The sequence below is a fragment of the Thalassophryne amazonica genome, chromosome 15 (assembly GCF_902500255.1).
Source record: "Thalassophryne amazonica chromosome 15, fThaAma1.1, whole genome shotgun sequence".
NCBI lineage: Eukaryota > Metazoa > Chordata > Actinopteri > Batrachoidiformes > Batrachoididae > Thalassophryne > Thalassophryne amazonica.
Genome location: NC_047117.1, coordinates 50607649 through 50621888, shown reverse-complemented (window position 1 = coordinate 50621888; position 14240 = coordinate 50607649). Strand labels below are relative to the sequence as shown.

General features: G+C 41.4%; 1 protein-coding gene across 6 annotated transcripts in view; it reads left to right on the top strand.

Moving 5' to 3' along the window:
* Positions 1-14240, top strand: part of micu3a (mitochondrial calcium uptake family, member 3a) — a 167480-nt gene that overhangs the window by 50467 nt on the left and 102773 nt on the right. For all 6 annotated transcript variants that reach the window (XM_034187492.1, XM_034187495.1, XM_034187493.1 and 3 more), the window contains exon 5: positions 10259-10306. In XM_034187492.1, the coding sequence (XP_034043383.1) occupies positions 10259-10306 (48 nt within the window). The remainder of the gene's footprint in view (positions 1-10258; positions 10307-14240) is intronic.

The window sequence follows — 14240 nt, the reverse complement described above, 5'->3', positions numbered from 1 at the left end:
TTGGTTGGTGTGACAGAGGAGGATTCAGAGGACAGGGTGAGATGGAATCGATTGATCTGCTGTGGCGACCCCTAATGGGAACAGCCGACAGAAAGAGAAGATGTTCCAAACTCAGGCGGCTTTATGTGGATTACACTATGTAACAAATTTTTATTTTTGTTTTGTTCCTGGGTACACAGTGTGTTTTCCTAACCTGATATGCCTTAAATAAATAGAAAATAGCTGTTATTCCACAGAAACTTTGCTTCTGTGATCAGGACAATGATATTTTGAAATTTGTCTGTTTTCAAGAATATTCTCGATTCGCCTTCACTACTACTGAGTAGTCTTCTAGAATATCCTTTAACTGCTAGAACTGTCCAGAATTTTATAGAAGTTTCCAGAATTATCTAGAAATTTCAAGAAACTTTTAGAACTTTCTAGAACGTTAAAAAAATAAAATCAAAGTTTGTGCTGAAGGTAGTCATTTTTCCATAGACTTTAGACATAAGCAGTTGAAATATAACACTTAGAAGCCAGGAACAAAAATTGTGTTACATAGTGTTATTTTTCTTCAAGATCATATGATGATGAATTCCACTGAAGCGAACAGGTAAGACTTTTTATTTACTGTGTGTGAATTTACTCTGCGTGATGGATAGCGGCTTTCAGTCAGTCAGTAGACAGCATTAACGGACGTATTTGACTTTTGAGTAAATTGCGTGAAAGCCTGTAATAATCCATAAATTAGCTGCATCATTGTTAAAGCTGCAGTGTTCAAAACGTATGAAAAAAGTAGCGGTTATAGTCCGGAAATTTCTGTGTGTGCGAATGAAAATCCCACATTGAGAGGCTGACATCACACTGCTGTAAAGTGGTATCAGGTCATGAAGTATTGGAGGCATTTTATGATTACAAGTATGAGTAAATGAATACGGGATCGGGCCGACACCTGATACTGGTATCGGGATCGGTGCATCCCTACTTTGTACAAAAGCCTTTGTTGATAATGACAACTTCAAGATGCCTCTTGTATGGAGAAACTAGTCACATGCATTGCTCAGGTGTGATATTGGCCCGTTGTACCACACAAACGGTCTTCAAATTTTGAAGGTTCAGTGGACCTCTTCTATGAACCCTGATCTTTAGTTATTTCCATAGATTTTCTCTTGGATTCAAGTCAGGTGATTGACTGGGCCATTCTAGCAGTGATCTGTTTGGAGAATTAACCACACAACAAGCTATATTATTTCATATATTTGCAATAAAATACTCACAAAAATAAATATAAAAAAACAGAGGGACCTTCACAGTAACTGCAGCCTGAGTTGGCCTCTCTCAGCAAAAATACACAAGCAAAAAAACAAAACAGAAAAAATAAATAACTACATGAGCTGTTACTCAAAGGGGCCATGCCTATTCTGTTTCACACAAAAAGATGACAGCACCCATGGCTAGTATTTAGTCTTATTCAAACAATTCATTCAACAATTCCCTGAATGCATAATATAATATGTTCACTGCATTTATTTTGTGTGTGTGTGAGTGTCAGTCAATGAGTGAGTGAACGAGTATGTGGTGATGTCAGGGCATGCTTTCTTCTCCATGCCACAATGAGAGAGGACTGTTAAAATCCTTGGAATGGCTTCAGATTTCTGGGAATGACAGAGCGATGTGTCGGAGGAATGCATTGTTTTGGCTGATGGCTGTCTGTAGCAGTTATAATAGGTAGCATGGCCTTATAGGCTGTTCTGCTGTTCCACAGGTCATCTTAATTCTAATCTACAGTGTCATGAACATTTCTCTCCTTATTTTCGAAAATTCGTCAGGCTGACCAGTCTGCAATATTGATTGAAGAGTGTATTGAATATTCATTATGATGTCCTTCAGTCACATTTGCATCACAATAATGAGGAAAAACTGTTTGATAATGCTGGGTGTTAGGCTACAATTAAAACATTAAACAACAGTCTTAATAGTTATTCAATTTGTTTCTATGAATGCAGTTCACACATGTTTTTTTCATAATATGGCTTGATCTCCAATGGATTTGGGACTCTGATAGAATGAGTGGACAACCACCGCATGTGGGTGCGCCGTGCTTCCGGAAGTGAACAGAATGTGAACAAATAACACAGGGATCTACCAGACATCCACTGCCAAGCTATAAACAACGACAAGATGAAACGGTAAACAAACCTGTAACCACTGAGAAAGCTCTTCAGCTGGCCTCTACTGGTGGTTGGCTCTCACTGCGGTATTGTATCACTTCCTGTTCCGGAGCACAGCGGTGTTTTTCTGTATCTGTTAGCTGTTTAATCTGCGCAGTTAGATTGATCTAGTTATCTAGATTACGATTTGTTTCCCAGTGTAATCTTTACGTGCCTTAACTAAAGCACTCCTTCTGCTGAATCACCTCTAAATTATTTACACATTATTCACTTTGCGTGTTTTTAGGAATCCGCTAGCTTAGCGTAGCTACTAGCTCTTAGCCGATTTAGCATGGCGGCTTCTCCTGTCTCTCCCGCACTTTTCTGCTCTGGGTGTGAAATGTTTAGTTATTCCTCGGCCTCCTTTAGCAGTAACGGTACTTGTAATAAGTGTAGCTTATTCGTAGCTTTGGAGGCCAGGCTGGGCGAATTGGAGACTCGGCTCCGCACCGTGGAAAATCCTACAGCTAGCCAGGCCCCTGTAGTCGGTGCGGACCAAGGTAGCTTAGCCGCCGTTAGTTCCCCCCTGGCAGATTCCGAGCAGCCGGGAAAGCAGGCTGACTGGGTGACTGTGAGGAGGAAGCGTAGCCCTAAACAGAAGCCCTGTGTACACCGCCAACCCGTTCACATCGCTAACCGTTTTTCCCCACTCGACGACACACCCGCCGAGGATCAAACTCTGGTTATTGGCGACTCTGTTTTGAGAAATGTGAAGTTAGCGACACCAGCAACCATAGTCAATTGTCTTCCGGGGGCCAGAGCAGGCGACATTGAAGGAAATTTGAAACTGCTGGCTAAGGCTAAGCGTAAATTTGGTAAGATTGTAATTCACGTCGGCAGTAATGACACCCGGTTACGCCAATCGGAGGTCACTAAAATTAACATTAAATCGGTGTGTAACTTTGCAAAAACAATGTCGGACTCTGTAGTTTTCTCTGGGCCCCTCCCCAATCGGACCGGGAGTGACGGCATCCATCCCACTTTGGATGGAGCAGCTCTCATTTCTAGAAATCTGGCCAATTTTCTTAAATCCTCCAAACCGTGACTATCCAGGGTTGGGACCAGGAAGCAGAGTTGTAGTCTTACACACCTCTCTGCAGCTTCTCTCCCCCTGCCATCCCCTCATTACCCCATCCCCGTAGAGACGGTGCCTGCTCCCAGACTACCAATAACCAGCAAAAATCTATTTAAGCATAAAAATTCAAAAAGAAAAAATAATATAGCACCTTCAACTGCACCACAGACTAAAACAGTTAAATGTGGTCTATTAAACATTAGGTCTCTCTCTTCTAAGTCCCTGTTGGTAAATGATATAATAATTGATCAACATATTGATTTATTCTGCCTAACAGAAACCTGGTTACAGCAGGATGAATATGTTAGTTTAAATGAGTCAACACCCCCGAGTCACACTAACTGTCAGAATGCTCGTAGCACGGGCCGGGGCGGAGGATTAGCAGCAATCTTCCATTCCAGCTTATTAATTAATCAAAAACCCAGACAGAGCTTTAATTCATTTGAAAGCTTGTCTCTTAGTCTTGTCCATCCAAATTGGAAGTCCCAAAAACCAGTTTTATTTGTTATTATCTATCGTCCACCTGGTCGTTACTGTGAGTTTCTCTGTGAATTTTCAGACCTTTTGTCTGACTTAGTGCTTAGCTCAGATAAGATAATTATAGTGGGCGATTTTAACATCCACACAGATGCTGAGAATGACAGCCTCAACACTGCATTTAATCTATTATTAGACTCTATTGGCTTTGCTCAAAAAGTAAATGAGTCCACCCACCACTTTAATCATATCTTAGATCTTGTTCTGACTTATGGTATGGAAATAGAAGACTTAACAGTATTCCCTGAAAACTCCCTTCTGTCTGATCATTTCTTAATAACATTTACATTTACTCTGATGGACTACCCAGCAGTGGGGAATAAGTTTCATTACACTAGAAGTCTTTCAGAAAGCGCTGTAACTAGGTTTAAGGATATGATTCCTTCTTTATGTTCTCTAATGCCATATACCAACACAGTGCAGAGTAGCTACCTAAACTCTGTAAGGGAGATAGAGTATCTCGTCAATAGTTTTACATCCTCATTGAAGACAACTTTGGATGCTGTAGCTCCTCTGAAAAAGAGAGCTTTAAATCAGAAGTGTCTGACTCCGTGGTATAACTCACAAACTCGTAGCTTAAAGCAGATAACCCGTAAGTTGGAGAGGAAATGGCGTCTCACTAATTTAGAAGATCTTCACTTAGCCTGGAAAAAGAGTCTGTTGCTCTATAAAAAAGCCCTCCGTAAAGCTAGGACATCTTTCTACTCATCACTAATTGAAGAAAATAAGAACAACCCCAGGTTTCTTTTCAGCACTGTAGCCAGGCTGACAAAGAGTCAGAGCTCTATTGAGCTGAGTATTCCATTAACTTTAACTAGTAATGACTTCATGACTTTCTTTGCTAACAAAATTTTAACTATTAGAGAAAAAATTACTCATAACCATCCCAAAGACGTATCGTTATCTTTGGCTGCTTTCAGTGATGCCGGTATTTGGTTAGACTCTTTCTCTCCGATTGTTCTGTCTGAGTTATTTTCATTAGTTACTTCATCCAAACCATCAACATGTTTATTAGACCCCATTCCTACCAGGCTGCTCAAGGAAGCCCTACCATTATTTAATGCTTCGATCTTAAATATGATCAATCTATCTTTGTTAGTTGGCTATGTACCACAGGCTTTTAAGGTGGCAGTAATTAAACCATTACTTAAAAAGCCATCACTTGACCCAGCTATCTTAGCTAATTATAGGCCAATCTCCAACCTTCCTTTTCTCTCAAAAATTCTTGAAAGGGTAGTTGTAAAACAGCTAACTGATCATCTGCAGAGGAATGGTCTATTTGAAGAGTTTCAGTCAGGTTTTAGAATTCATCATAGTACAGAAACAGCATTAGTGAAGGTTACAAATGATCTTCTTATGGCCTCGGACAGTGGACTCATCTCTGTGCTTGTTCTGTTAGACCTCAGTGCTGCTTTTGATACTGTTGACCATAAAATTTTATTACAGAGATTAGAGCATGCCATAGGTATTAAAGGCACTGCGCTGCGGTGGTTTGAATCATATTTGTCTAATAGATTACAATTTGTTCATGTAAATGGGGAATCTTCTTCACAGACTAAAGTTAATTATGGAGTTCCACAAGGTTCTGTGCTAGGACCAATTTTATTCACTTTATACATGCTTCCCTTAGGCAGTATTATTAGACGGTATTGCTTAAATTTTCATTGTTACGCAGATGATACCCAGCTTTATCTATCCATGAAGCCAGAGGACACACACCAATTAGCTAAACTGCAGGATTGTCTTACAGACATAAAGACATGGATGACCTCTAATTTCCTGCTTTTAAACTCAGATAAAACTGAGTTATTGTACTTGGCCCCACAAATCTTAGAAACATGGTGTCTAACCAGATCCTTACTCTGGATGGCATTACCCTGACCTCTAGTAATACTGTGAGAAATCTTGGAGTCATTTTTGATCAGGATATGTAATTCAAAGCGCATATTAAACAAATATGTAGGACTGCTTTTTTGCATTTACGCAATATCTCTAAAATCAGAAAGGTCTTGTCTCAGAGTGATGCTGAAAAACTAATTAATGCATTTATTTCCTCTAGGCTGGACTATTGTAATTCATTATTATCAGGTTGTCCTAAAAGTTCCCTAAAAAGCCTTCAGTTAATTCAAAATGCTGCAGCTAGAGTACTGACGGGGACTAGAAGGAGAGAGCATATCTCACCCATATTGGCCTCTCTTCATTGGCTTCCTGTTAATTCTAGAATAGAATTTAAAATTCTTCTTCTTACCTATAAGGTTTTGAATAATCAGGTCCCATCTTATCTTAGGGACCTCGTAGTACCATATCACCTCAATAGAGCGCTTCGCTCTCAGACTGCAGGCTTACTTGTAGTTCCTAGGGTTTGTAAGAGTAGAATGGGAGGCAGAGCCTTCAGCTTTCAGGCTCCTCTCCTGTGGAACCAGCTCCCAATTCAGATCAGGGAGACAGACACCCTCTCTACTTTTAAGATTAGGCTTAAAACTTTCCTTTTTGCTAAAGCTTATAGTTAGGGCTGGATCAGGTGACCCTGAACCATCCCTTAGTTATGCTGCTATAGACGTAGACTGCTGGGGGGTTCCCATGATGCACTGTTTCTTTCTCTTTTTGCTCTGTATGCACCACTCTGCATTTAATCATTAGTGATCGATCTCTGCTCCCCTCCACAGCATGTCTTTTTCCTGGTTCTCTCCCTCAGCCCCAACCAGTCCCAGCAGAAGACTGCCCCTCCCTGAGCCTGGTTCTGCTGGAGGTTTCTTCCTGTTAAAAGGGAGATTTTCCTTCCCACTGTAGCCAAGTGCTTGCTCACAGGGGGTCGTTTTGACCGTTGGGGTTTTACATAATTATTGTATGGCCTTGCCTTACAATATGGAGCGCCTTGGGGCAACTGTTTGTTGTGATTTGGCGCTATATAAAAAAATTGATTGATTGATTGATTGATTGATGCCTGCTCAAAGTTTTGAGCATGCACAAAACTTTCCAGTGGACTTGTTGGTTATCAGCTGACAAGGAATGCATTTAATGAATGAGAAAAGGATTTGTGCAGAACAAAAAGAGACACAAATGGATATCTATATTTTATTTCTGTTGCTCATACGTTTGGTCAGTCCATCACAGTGTGACAGCTGCTTCATTTTTGAAGTGTGGCATCATTAACAGTGGCCCCTGATTAGCTCACATGTGCACATATACAGGTTCTCCCCCGTTCAATGTCATACTTTTTTTTTTAACATTTTTTATTTTAACATTTAAATTCTTAAATAAAATGTTTATACAGGATAAGTCTAATCAGCACAATCCTGCATAACTAAAAATGGGCAGTGTTATCTCCCTCTTTAATAGACAGGACAAATCACCATGCTGGATGGAAAAATAACATCAAGATTTTTTATTGTATTAACATGAGGGCTGGGTATTGGAAAGGAACTCATTATACATTATGCATCATGATTCATGGGCCATGATACAGTTAAAGTAGACCTGCATTGAAATAAATGTGGTCAGATTTCAGAAAGAAATAGCTGATATGTATTTATAAGACCCTTGTGAATGCAGTAAAGTAAATCTGTAAGCCCAAATTTGTAATTCAGCGGAGAAATCTTCATTTAAAAATGACAAATTTGCAGCTAAAATTTAGCCCTCTGTGAAAACAGTTTGTACAGCCGTATCATTTCCATGACGTCAGGGACAAGACGACGCGCTCCCGCCTTCAGTCCGATCCTGCATTGAAATTGATTTTATCTGTTAGTAATGTTACTTATACACGTCCTGGTTTCACTATCCAAAAGTAAGCTGCAATGAATGTGAGATACAGATCTGTGTGCTCAGATCAGCAACGACATCGACAGTGGGCGCCATTCTTCCTCTCCCGCTCTCTGCCTCCACTGCGCTTATTAAGTCTGTGGGCTCGTTAACGAGCTCGTTAACCGCTGACGCGGGCCACTCACACCGCCCGTGTCTGCTTTGCAGCCGGTGTTGTGCCAGATTCAGCGCACAACACCGGCATCACCTCTCTGTCTACTGAATGGAGCTGCAGCACACTTGGCACAAGTCCTGAGATTACGCTCGCTGTTTTAATGCGAAGCGGCCGGTACACCTGTTGCTGCAAGGACAGACTTCTTGCGGCAAAATCCACAGCACTGCACGTCATGGCAATCGGAGCCCCAGAGCTCCATGGACGCTGAGAGAGGTTTATATATTTTTAATGACTGGGATTCTTTGCGCGTCTCGCCTCCATATCCCACGATGGTACCGGAGGCAAAAGACAGTAGATTTTCATTGCGACACCACTCAATCAAACGGGCGTATGAAAAAGTCCCCCAAAATAATTTTCAAGCACAAATAAAAGAAATGTGTACTCACCAAACGTGCTGCAAGACAATATGAAGTTTTAAAAAAAGTAGATCCTTCCGTATAAGACAAGAAAAAGGTGCAGATGCAAACTGACGTAAATCCACAAATTACAATTGGCGCAATGCATGCTGGGAGAGGGTCTTGTCCTTGACGTCTCGGCAGCGTCCATGATGAGAGGGACAATTTGCGGAGGGCTAAATGTTAGCTGTAAATTTGTCATTTCAAAGTTTTCTCCGTTGAATGACAGATCTGGGCTTGCAGATTTACTTTACTACATTCAGAAGGATCTCATGTGTAAATGTAAGTCATTTTTTGTTCAAAAAATCTGACTGCATTTTTTTCAATGCAGGTCTCCTTTAAGTTGTGATACATTGCTGTATGATACATATGGCACTTTGCAAAATTCTACAAAATATACTGCATATTTAAAAAACAGCTCAGAATACACTATGGTGTGTACCATCTGAATAGTCTTATGTAGAAGGCTTTCTTTACAGATTTTGATGCCTATCAGCATAAAAGTCAGACATCTTCCTCCTCCACCAATGCGTAACATCTGACCCCCCCCCCAAGTATGCTTTCTCAAGAAGTGCTATCTCACCAGTCACAGAATATAAAGTGTTGTTGAAACTCTTGTTTTGCTGAATACTCTGGAAATAAAGTACATACCTTTTTCATCACCTCTTTCACCTCCACATAGGTACTCCATCATGTCAGAAATATAGGATCACATTGTCCCACGTGGTTCTGTAATGTTACTGTATGCCTGAAGTTGTGGTTTTCCACTGTGCTAAAGCTTAAAAATGGAATTGGTTTTAATTAAATTGTTACACCCTGTTTTGGTTTCAAAACCAAAGTGCAGAGTAAAAATTAAAGGTGCTGCTCTTATTTTTTGCTTACTTCTGAAATAATGCCCAGAAATGAGGAGTGCTGGGTACTGGGATGCAGCCAGCCTACTATCCCAGGAGTGACATCTACAGGTGCCAAGGTCGTAGGGATTTTAGGGAAATTTAAGGACATTTCAAATCCATTTAATGTATCTATATGACAGACAGGAAAATCAATGCAGTAACATGAGAAAAAATTGTTGCGATACTTAGCTGTATCCATTTTTTATACAGCCCTGTTCACCATGTACAGTCACATAATAATGTCACTGTAGTCAGACAAACTTCCACTTTTGCAGTATCAGTGACAGTGCCTGCACAAACAGGACTGTGAAGGTGTGAGTCACCACCATCACAATGAAAATTATCCCCATACTTTACTCTCAAAAATTCAGATGTAGTGTTGTTATTAAAAAAGAAAAAAAATACCCCACTGTGACTGACCTGAAAGGTAATCTCTCAGTCCTGTCGGTACCCCACCAGAGATGCCAAACTAATTTTCAGTTCTCTCTAACAAAATACAGTGATCAACTGTATCAAAGGCCACACTTACAGTAGATCCAGTAACAGCAACTTCGGTGAACAATTTGCATCCACAGCCAACAACAAATTACGTAATTATAGTGTTAGATTTTATCTCCTCGTTTTTAGACAGTTCAGGCTGCTTTGGGGGAAAAAAAGAGTTTAGTTTCAGATGAGGTCCTCTGTACAAAGCATTGAGGCATCAGGGAAAGACAAGGCTCACACTTGTTCTTAGTGGTGTCATGTTCACACACACACACACACACACACAGAGGAGAGCAGTCTCCCGTAACACTCAAGCGAGTCACCCTGAACTATCTCCGCGATCAGACAGAAAGCGAAAAAGAGAGATGAGATGGAGCTACAATGATTCCTAAATGGGCCTTAGACAAGAAAGGATCTCCTCCTAAAACATTTTTCACTTGCTTATCCAAATAGAGACACACACACGCGCGCACATACGCATCCTCCAGCCAGTCCGTGCCTTCACTTTAGACCCTTGAGGTGCAGAAAAAGAAACGGTGTGTGGCCAAATGGCTGTTGGCAGCTCAGCTTGGGAAGACACATTTTAAGATGCTATCTTCATGAAACAGAGGATTATGTGTGCTGGAGGCCTGCAGCCTTTGAACATCTCTAAACATTGTGTGTGTTGAATGTGACCTTTTCCTGAACATTCTCTTTCCTTGTCTCTTTACCAGGTATCATTTCATACACAGAGTACCTCTTTCTGCTCTGCATCCTGACAAGTGAGTCAATTCAGTATCTCCACCTATCCTGCTTTCTCTTCATTGCGCTTCCCATTGTAATTCATTTATCTGTTTCTTTGTGTCCTGCTGTTTGCCTGAAATTATTAACTCGTGCAACACAAAATAATTGTCAGTAAGAGGTGTTGCAGTGGTAGTTTTTTGGGGGCTGTTGCATAAAGCTGAGATGAACAATGTTAAAGGGTCCTGTTTTGACAGTATACAGTGCATAGTCTAAAATGCATTGCACAGGTGCGTTTGGGCCCAGCTTTGAGTTCAAAGTTATGGCCCAGTCACACAGCACTTAACGAAGGGTGATGAAGACCTGATGAAACAAGAAATCTGGACCTTCTTTGACTGTCGTTGGCATTGTTTAACCTTCACGCAGCCTCGTTCCTGCAGCGGCGCTTCGTCAGGATTTTTAAACTTGAAAATTTTGAACGAAGGGCAACGAAAACCTCAATTCGTCTGTGTCTCGTTTTGCTGACATTCTTGACGTTTTTTAAGCGTTTGTTTAGTTTTTGTAACGTTATTGTTTAATTTGACTTCATTGGAGCAGCTGAATGTTTTCACACAGCGCAGAAGCCGTTTTGTGAGCGCTGAGGCTGCTGCTGCGTTCATGTACATCGGAAATTACAGGGCAAACTCAGCCTGCTTGCTTGGATTTTTTTGATCTGTGTCGGGGGGCAGCTTCAATGGGCTCAGGCACCTTACATAGGCCAAAATTAATCTTTTGTGTGGATATAATTAATTATTTTGCCACAAGCAACTGTTGAATTTGAAACAACAAAAACGTTGTGTAATTTCTGACGGTATGCAGCATCAGCGGCAGCTGGAGCTGCTGCGTGCGCTTATTATTTTTATTAAATATAACAATCTGAGTGTAGGAATGACAATCCAGTCCTTCTGTACATGTGGCAACAGGTAGATGAATCAAAATAATGACATAAAGAGCTGTTCTGGAAGGCAGAATTCACGTTGTAGATCAGTGATCAGCTGGTGGAATAACCGCACATGTGAGTCAATGCGCGCGTTCACACGCACTGATTAATTTACTTTTCTGATATATTCAAACATCTTTACACTCATATTTATATTTATTCTCCTTTTTGACAGTTTTCTGTTATAAATAAATATATATGGCTTAGAACATAATACTGTGATACAGCAGTGACCACGGCGCGCTTTTTTTTTTTTATTGGAGGAAGACAGAGCGCGCAGCGTGTCAACAGACAGTGTGGATTCTGATAATGATGGACATCATCCCTCTTTTGTTCTGGATGAGGAACCAGAGCAGGTCGTCCACCGACGTGCACACAGATCTCCACAGATTCTGTTTGCACTTTCTCCAGGACTCAGGTGCTATGAGCTCCGTCCCAGCGCCGAGTCCTGGAACGCAGAGATGCAGACACACACTGCTCCAGCAGTGGCTCCAGGTGCGTTTCGTCGAGATCGTGAGCTTCGGTTTTGTTAATTTCCTCTTTCGTCCCTTTTGCGCTCTTGCTTCGCAGACTGTTCAGTGATAAAAGCTCTTTCGTCCACCTTTTCTCAACGAATTGTGACGTTTTTTACTTTTCCCTTCGTTCAGGAATGACTGGGCCATAAGGTGCACAGTGTAAATAAGTTGTTAGTCTGTTAAATAATCATGTGTGTGTTTTGGGTGTAACATGAAATAAGACAAACAGATTGTAGTCTGAGCTGTGTGCAGGTGAATCTGTAGAAATGCTGTTTAGATGGTGGGTTTAAGTGACATAACTGAGAGGTTTTCTGGCAGGGAAAAATACTTTATATAAAAACCATCAAAGTGCATAAGTAAATAATTTGCAAGAGCAGCGTCCACCACAGCTCCCTGAGGTGAAGCATCTGAGCACCTCATTCCTGCAACACCGCTACCTTCTTCCATGTCAGTGCGAATGATCTCCATATCCTGCAGATCACTTCTTCACTGCTCATGGATCATCCTGTGACAACCCCTGTCTTGTTGCTGCCATTGGTCCTTGGGAGGATAAATACGAGTTTAAAAATGGGGCATAACACAGAATTTTGAAAGTGATGTTTTTACATTAGTTTGTAATTTTATGTAGACTTTTATTTTATTTAGTTTAATTTTGTTTGATGACTTCAGAGAAGTAATTTTGAGCACAGTAACCATCTGCTGCCTTACAAATTAAATGGACCTGACCGCATCTCATTTTAAGATAACACACCCTTGGGAGTACAGATAAACGCAAGTAGATTTGCTTTTTAAAAAATGTGGGTGCAAAAAATATAACTAAATCTGTTGAAAACTAGCAATGGCACTTACACTCCACTTTGTGCTACTTTACACTGGATGTAAGATAGGGCCTGAAGGTGTTCAGTTACAAGAGTGTTGTTTGCAGAAAACCAAAAATTTGAATGATTTTGACCATTAGGCTATGGCTGGTTAAAAAAAAAAGATTTTTACAGCACACTGGCTTAGTGGTTAGCACTGTTGCCTCACAACAAGGTTGTGGGTTCACTTCCCACCTGGGGCCTTTCTGTGTGGCATTTGTATGTTCTCCCCATGTTTGCTTGGGTTCCCTCTGGGTACTTCGGCTTCCTCTCACATCCAGAGACATGCAGGTTAGGTGAATTGGTAACTTTACACTGACCATAGGTGTGTGTTCAGGTGTGAATGTGTTTGTTTGTCTATAGTATATATATGGTCCTGTGATAGACTGACGTCCTGTCCAGGATGTACCCTGCCTCATGCCCTTTGACAGCTGGGATAGGCTCCAGCCCCCCTCTCGTGACCCTTAATTGGAGTAAGCGCATATATATATATTTGCATGGATTTTTTCACGCCTGTCGATTACGTCATTTGCTGGCAAGCAGCCTTTGTGTGAGGACGTGTGTGCTCTCGGCAGATTTTCATTGCAAGGAAAATGGCGAAATGACTGGAGCAGCACTGCATCAAATTTTGCCAGAAACTGAGCGACAGCCAGGTGGAAACCATTCGGATGATTCAGACGGCTTTCAGTTACAATCCTATGGCATCACACAGATTAAGGAGCGGTACAACCGGTTTAAAGACGGCCGCACAACGGTGGAGAGCGTGCCACGCTCCGGTCGGCCATCAACATGCTGAAATGACCAGATCATTTTCAAACTGAACACTGTGGTGATGCGGGACCGTCGTGTGACTATCCGAGAAATTGCAGAAGAGGTGGACATCAGCACTTTTTCGGCACATTCCTCTGTGACAGAAGATTTGGCCATGAAAAGAGTGGCGATGAAATTCGTGCCGAAGCTGATGGCGGAGCAAAAGCACCTTCGTGTTGAAGTCTCACAGGACATGCTGGACTCCCAAAACTGATGCCCACCTCTTCCACAATTTCTCGGATAGTCACACGACTGAAAAGCCGCCGAAAGCCATCTGAATCTTCCGAATGGTTTCCACCTGGCTGTCACCCAGTTTCTGCAAAATTTGATTCAGTATCGCTGCTCCAGTCGTTCCGCCATTTCCCTTGCAATGAAAATACGCAGAGAGCACTACACACAACCTCACACAAAGGCTGCTTGCCAGCAATTGACGCAATCGACAGGCGTGAAAAAATTCATGCATGCACACGAAGGTTCAAGGTTGGCTCATGCAAGCACACGTGATTCAAATCCATCAGGTTTTTGCAAAAACTAAAAAGGTCCGATACTTTTCTAACAGACCTCGTATCTATCTATCCATCTATCCATCTATCCATCTATCCATCTATCCATCCATCCATCCATCCATCCATCCATCCATCCAGAGAGAGAGAGAGAGCCCGCCAACACGTGTATTGCTGTGGCGTGTTGAGAGTTTATGGCAAATATAGTAGTGTTCAGAATAATAGTAGTGCTATGTGATAAAAAGATTAATCCAGGTTTTGAGTATATTTCTTAATGTTACATGGGAAACAAGGTACCAGTAGATTCTCAC